Source organism: Microtus ochrogaster, chromosome 1 (genome assembly GCF_000317375.1).
Source record: "Microtus ochrogaster isolate Prairie Vole_2 chromosome 1, MicOch1.0, whole genome shotgun sequence".
Classification (NCBI taxonomy): domain Eukaryota; kingdom Metazoa; phylum Chordata; class Mammalia; order Rodentia; family Cricetidae; genus Microtus; species Microtus ochrogaster.
Genome location: NC_022009.1, coordinates 67,095,674 through 67,102,758, shown reverse-complemented (window position 1 = coordinate 67,102,758; position 7,085 = coordinate 67,095,674). Strand labels below are relative to the sequence as shown.

The 7,085-nt window shown below is 35.0% G+C and overlaps 1 protein-coding gene across 4 annotated transcripts in view; it reads right to left on the bottom strand.

Annotated features, from left to right (window-relative positions):
• Atp11b (ATPase phospholipid transporting 11B (putative)) overlaps positions 1–7,085 on the bottom strand; it is a 95,813-nt gene that overhangs the window by 74,241 nt on the left and 14,487 nt on the right. For all 4 annotated transcript variants that reach the window (XR_003377405.1, XM_026782240.1, XM_005343792.3 and 1 more), the window contains exons 3-4: positions 3,243–3,332; positions 923–1,003 (exon numbers count right to left, since the gene is read on the bottom strand). Coding sequence is in view for 3 of the 4 variants with exons in the window: in XM_026782240.1 (XP_026638041.1) it covers positions 923–1,003; positions 3,243–3,332 (171 nt within the window). In the remaining variant the exon portion in view is untranslated. The remainder of the gene's footprint in view (positions 1–922; positions 1,004–3,242; positions 3,333–7,085) is intronic.

Below are 7,085 nucleotides of genomic sequence, written 5' to 3'. Positions count from 1 at the left end.
GCCTTCACCAGCAAATTATGGCGCACACGCGCAAGCACACACACACACACACACACACACACACACACACACACACACACACACTGTACTTAATTTTATATAAACAGATAGAGAAAACTAAAGATAATTAAGTAATACACTTTATCCCAGAACCGCAAATTATTTGATAATTTTATTTCTCCATCACTCAACATGTTATCCTTAAATATTATAAAACAGAAGATTTAGGTAAGACAACATAATGAACTCTCTGTCTAGTAGAAGGAAATCTTCTGCATCACGAGACCATGGCTAGATGTTTTTGAGAAGTGATAGCAACATCAATTTGACATTTCAAAGGATTTATTTCTTAATTAGCATGTTGATCCAATATTCTATTTTTATTTTCTTAAATCTTAATGTCAACTTATAATCTGGTTGAAATTATTTCCATTAGGGTACTAGGACACACAAAAAATAATTATCAAGGAAAACCATAAAATTTAGGGAAGTTCCTGTCAAAAACAAATGTTCTATTCTATAAACTTACTTCCTTTGAACTACTTTTTAAACTTCACTAAAATCACAAAATGATTATACTAATTTACTTCTTAAATGAGCCTATATATATATTTAAGAAGTATATAGATTAGCCTATATATAGGCTAATTTAAAAATACACACACATATATATATAATTTAATATAATATATTAATATAAATAATATAATTTTTAGATTGATACCTATGTCAAGACAATAATATATTTTAAATACTGCAATCATTCATGAGTCACAAGGTACCTGAAGTATAATTTTTATGTACTAAATAAATCTGATGCTTTGTTGTATAAATTGTTTTCACAATAATGTTAATTTGGAGTGGGACTACTTAAGGTTTCTGAATGAATTTTGGAAGAACAAAGGCAAGAAGTATTACATACCTGTTTTATGGCAGTTACTGTTATCACAAAGAATAATGGGAGTCCACTGGTAATTGGACTGGTAGGTGTGTCAATCATAAGCTAGATTTAGAGAAAGAATGAAGAACATTACATATTTATATTACATATGATATAGCTAATGTATCATACTATTGTACAATGTATATAGTTTGGTTTACAACTTTGCTCTCTTGACTACTTCACAGGTGTGGTAAAGTCTTTCAACTGTACATTCTCATATACTGCTACACTGACCTCAGTTACTCTGCTTTACTGTTGTTTTGGTTTTTGAGACAGGATTTTGCTATATGCATCCCTGCAAATCTGAACTACTGTTGATCCTCTTGTCTTTGATGCTCAAGTGCTCAGATATAATCATGTACCACCATGTGTAGGTACATTGCTTCAACAGTTCTTAAGATCTTCAATGTTTGCCTATGGTGGGTCTTTTTTTGTACATCATACTATATGCTGTAAAGTCTGTTTGCAATTTTAACCCAAGATTTAGGATAAATGGACCCTAGAAAAGAGAACTAGAAGTGGAACATGGAAAATGATTGTTCCTACAAGTGATTTTGTTATACACAGATGAATCAGAAGACGAGAGCTAGGAAAATGGTGCTGCAATTATGATGTAATCACATAATTAAGTCTCTACAAGTTGCTGAAGAATACTTACAGTAATTACACAGGTTAATAAGAACACAAATCTTATGATTTATTAATTTCCCTTGACTTTGAATTGGCTAATTGAATTTGCTCTATTCTATATACATGTTGATCTTAGCAATTTGAAAACTGCATGTGAATATAGTTATCATAGTTTCATTTTCCCAAGAAAACCACTAGATGCTCTAGTGATATAAAATTAAAAGTTCCTTCTCCATTCATGAAGAAAAGCATTTTAAACTAAATGTTTCCTAAAGCTTTAAAATGGTTACCTGAGTAATTTTAACTTTTCTTTTGAAATTCTAGGCTCTACTGATAGACCAGTTTAGAGCAAAAACAAACTTTTAACATTGAAGAAAAATTCTAAGGTTTTATCAGAAAATAATAACTGTAAGGAAGTGATAATCACGATATTTAAAAATTGACTTACACTTAAGCTTCAATTTACATTTTGAAATATATATGTATATATATACACATATGAAAAGAAAAGCAAAAATATTTAGATTAAGAAGCTACTGAACAATTTATGAAAAACTTATAATTAAACCCAGAAAAGTACTCTTGTAAATACTTAAGAATTAAGAAAAAAAAAGAATTAAGAATAATTGATTGACTATGGTAGTAAACATCTATAATTCCAGAAGTGCAGACACAGATAGTGAGTTCATAGCTAGTCTAGGCTACATAGTAAGACTCTAAGGTACATTGTAAGCATTACAGCTCAGATGGAAAGGTATGCTGGCAGATGAGAGCCAAGGAATATCACAAAGTCATACTGCAAAACAAACCTCACACAAGAGATTTACTGGAAGGGCAAAAAATTATGAGAGTGGTTGTGTCTGTTCAGGAGAGTAACAGTGGAGTAGTTACTGAACAAGATACGGGCCGTATACAGTTTCCTGGGAAGGGGGTGGGACTTTTCATGGTAGAGCTGTCCTGTGGCCTGGACACTTGTGTGGCTTGAGGGCTTACATCTCCTTTAGAGCTGTAGGTATCCTTGGCAGCTAAAGCCAAGGATACCTTTCTATCAGAGTTGTAACACTTAGGCACGCATGCAAACACACATATGGAAGAAGAAAAAAAAAAAAGAAATGAAGGGAGAGGGAAATATTAAAAAAAAATTTAAATATAAATACAATTTATTGGGGTGAGGTTTTGCTATGTTGTTAAATTAGCATCAAACTTCTGGGTACAAGCAATCTTCATCTGCCTCAGACTCTTGAGTATCTGTGACTGTAGACTCATGCCATATCTGATTAAAATAAAGTTTAAATAAACACACACACAATCTTGACAATTCCACAGGCAGACGTGTGCAAATGACGCACTACACGGCAACAGCCAAAACATGTATACTCCAAGGCAGGTGTCTGAAAATCACAAGTAACATTCCTTGACTAGGTTACAGTTTTCAGTACTATGGCACACTAGTAAAGAAACAAAATGAAACTGATCCTAAGATTTATAGCCTATGTTTTAGAAATCTAGATTTGATTTAGATAATTTATTAGAGAATACAATGGTGAAGTTACAGGACAAAAATAAATCCCACAGTCAAACAACTAAGAATACAATGTATTTTTCCTTATTGTAAAATATATGTTTGGGCAGTGAGTTTATAAGTAATCCACTGAGTGATAAAACTTACCTGAACCAAAAATATAATAAGAAAATAAAAGTTTGCCACTCTTCTGAATTGTTCAAATAAATTTTTTGGAACAAAATTCCATACGGTATACTAGGGAAAAAAGAAAAGAGAAATCAATAAAAAAAATATTCAAAAACAGTATGTACTACATAGATGCAATTGTAAGAAAAGTATAATTGGATTTACAAATCTCTTAGGCAAATTAATATAACTTGATGCTACTGTTATAGAAACTATCTGGTTTCTATAATTTAAGACTTTTATGCTACTTTCTTTTACCCCCTTTTTATTTATTGGCAATTTTAGTATACTTTTAAAAATGAGATATGAAACCCTTTAATTTTGCATCCAGTTTTTGATTTGTTTTGTCTTGTTTTTTGAGACAGGGTTTCTCTGTAGCTTTTAGAACCTATCCTGGAATTGGCTCTGTGAACCAGGATGGCCTTGAACTCATAGAGACCTGCCTGCCTCTGCTTCCTGAGGGCTAGGTTTAAAGGCATGCGCCACCACTGCCTGGCTAGTTGTTGGTTTTTTTTAGAAACTAGAGATAATGTCATAACACTTTAACAATACATTTTGGATTTGGTTACATAAAAGTGAAGTAAAAAAGATGAAGAAGCATTGGCAGAAATGCTAACAAAACTAAAAGCATTTTATTTTTACTATCAGTGTCAGAACCAAATGAAATGGCCTAGTCAATTATTCTCTTTTTACATGAAATATAGAAAAATGACCTAGAATGTGAAATAATTAGACAAGCTGGTGTAGGAGGTTCTTCTATCTATGTGTTGCTTTCATTGGTTAATTAATTTTAAAAAACTGCTTGGCCTGATAGGGCAGAACGTAGGTAGGCAGGGTAGACATAACTGAATTCTGGGAGGAAGAAAGCAGGGTCAGAGATTGCCGCCATGGAGCCAGCCACGAGGTCAGACATGCTGAATCTTTCCCAGTAAGCCACGACCTCATGGTGAAATACAGATTATTAGAAATGGGTTGAATCAAGATGTCAGAGTTAGCCAATAAGAGGCTAGAGCTAATGGGTAGGCAGTGATTTAAATGAATAGTTTTCTGTGTGGTTATTTTGGGGGGTAAGCTAGCCGGGCAGCAGGACACGGCCAGGTTCCTTCCTACAACAACAAGCAATCAATGGGATAAACACCAAAACAATTTATGAAGGATGCAAAACTGCCACAAAGTCCTAAGAGCAAGACAGCTGAGTATAATGGTCAAAAGCAAAGATGGATGAGAGTAAAAATCCTGTGACTCAAAGTTGTAACATTTGTTGGCTAAGCTTAGACTTAATCTCTGTTCTATGTGTCCTCCTGTGTCTGACTCCCCAGCACTGGGATTGCAAGTGCAACTCAACTCTAATTTATGTGGGTGCTACAGATCCAAACTCAGGGTTCTCAAGCTTTTGGCAAGTCCATTACTGATTGAGTAAAGTCCAGGCATAATTTAAGTCCTGATCAATCAGGCTCTTCTGGTTAATCCCAGCTGGAGTAAAAAGCAACTGTTCTATAGGGGTCAAAGTGTCTCCACAGAAATTACTTGATCACCTTATTGAATGTACAAAACTTTCTAAGAATTAAGTTGGCAATGCCCTGTGTTTTCAAATGTCTATGTAGACTATGATACTAACAATATTTTTCCTCCTGTACCTTTAAAGTAAACAATGATATAAATTGGCAGTAGGCAATGGTTTCAAGATAGTTCCTTTAAAGGGAATGGACAGAAGGTTACACAGTTAAGAGTGTGTATACTGCTCTGAGGACTTAATTCTCAGCACCAAAGTCAGGTGGTTCACAGTTGCCTGTAAATCCAGCTCTAAGAGCTGAAGCCTCTGGTCTCCACAGGCACTTGCACTCATATGCCTATATTCACACAGAGACATACACAAATAACAATAATAAATTATTTTAAAATTTTATGTAGAAGAGTCTTTTATATATGTGTGGACAACCATATGTGCCCGGTACCCAAAGAGTGCAGAAGGCATCAGGTCCCCTAGCACTGGATTACAGACGGTTGAAAGCTGTCGTGTGGATGCTGGAACTATGGCCACTGAATTAAGATATATCATTATCCAAGCTGGGCATAGAGGCACATACCTTTAGTCCAGCAGTTCTCAACCTGTGGGTTACAACCTCTTTGGGGTCAACTGACCCTTTCACGGGGGTCTCATATAAGATAGCCTTCATATTAGATATCTACATTATGATTCATAACAGTAGCAAATTATAGTTACGAAGTAGCAAGAAAATAATTTTATGGTTGGGGGTCACCACAACATGAAAAACTGTATTAAAGAGTTGCTTGCAGCACTAGGAAGGTTGAGAACCACTGCTTCCCAGCTCTCAGAGGTAGGCACATTTCTGTGAGTTCAAGGCCAGTCTGGTCTACACAGTGAGATCCAGGACAAACAGGACTACATATTGACACCCTGTCCAAAATAAAAGCAAACAAACAAATAAGATTTATCATTATACATCTCCAACATATCAGATATACTAAGATGCTTAAAAATAAAATAAAGAGATTAAGAGTTAAATATCAACAGTTGTAGTCAAAGATAAAATACATAAATGAATATATAACACAAAAGAAAAAGCAGCAAAGGTCCTTGTGGTGTTGTAGAAAGTGTCTCAGAGAACAATACAGGACTCAAAACAAGAAGTATATCATGCCAGCCTCACTGAAGCTTGAGAGAAAGAACAGTGTCACCAAACATCTACACTTTTAACTGACACAAACTCAACATTTTTAAAGACAAATCTACACCCTTTTGTCGTTAGATTTTTGTATTTTAAAAGCCACAATAAAAGCAAAAAATCCAGCCAAGCTTCAATGGTAAAAGAGTTCACTGAGCTGAGACAGCCAGCAATACAGTTACGAGGTTCCAGAAACAATTGAGACACAACAGTAGGGAAGCAATATAAGGAGACGTTGACTTATGCTAAAATGTTTTAAAGAGAGTGCTTATTTAAACACACTTCTGAAACTTTGGTCAAAAACATCAAACCTAAATGGCTGCAAAAGAAAACAGCCATATAAAAGCACTTATTTAATCACAGCATTTTTTGGGACTCTCAGTTTCCAACAGCAGCTAAAATGTTTTATGTGGACCTGTGAAGTCCTAGCATATGAGAATTTTAAATATTAGAATTTAACAGAACTCAAAGGATCTGATCTGAAAGCCTCCTCCTTGAAGACTAGCTTCCATAGTATCAGAAGGTGCTATACAAGCTGCCAACAGAGGGAAGCAACCAGTAATCCCATCCAGCGGTGATGCCTATTAGTCACAACAATGACCCACATTATAATACTCCTAAAAGTTTATCTTTATCAGTGGTAAATCCATATTTATATCTATATCAGTTGCAATCATATTTTATCAGTAACCAACATCTCTCTAGCTGGACATAAGACCCACTCAATTGGAGAGAAGTCATGTCTGGTACTGAAAACCTACCCAGGGTTAGAGAGGTCATGGATCTTAGAGGAGAACACAATACTACCACTTCTCTAAACCAACATAATTCCTAACTGTATCCTAAATTCTTTTCTTTGTTTCCACAAATAAGTGTAGCTCTCATCCACCATCAAGGAAGCTTCTCTTTGCAATAGACAGAGATCACTGCAGAAAGCTGATTATGGGGTTCCCGGTTCCAATGGATATATCTATAACACAGTTCCTGAACCTAAGACTCAGAAAATAGCATAGAACAGGGGGTAAAAAGGCTATAAGAGCCAAAGAACCAGGAAATCGGTTGTGAGACTGTGACAGGGAAATATGACCCAAAATACTTCAACAGTATAGATACTTAAACAAGACCAGAACAAAGC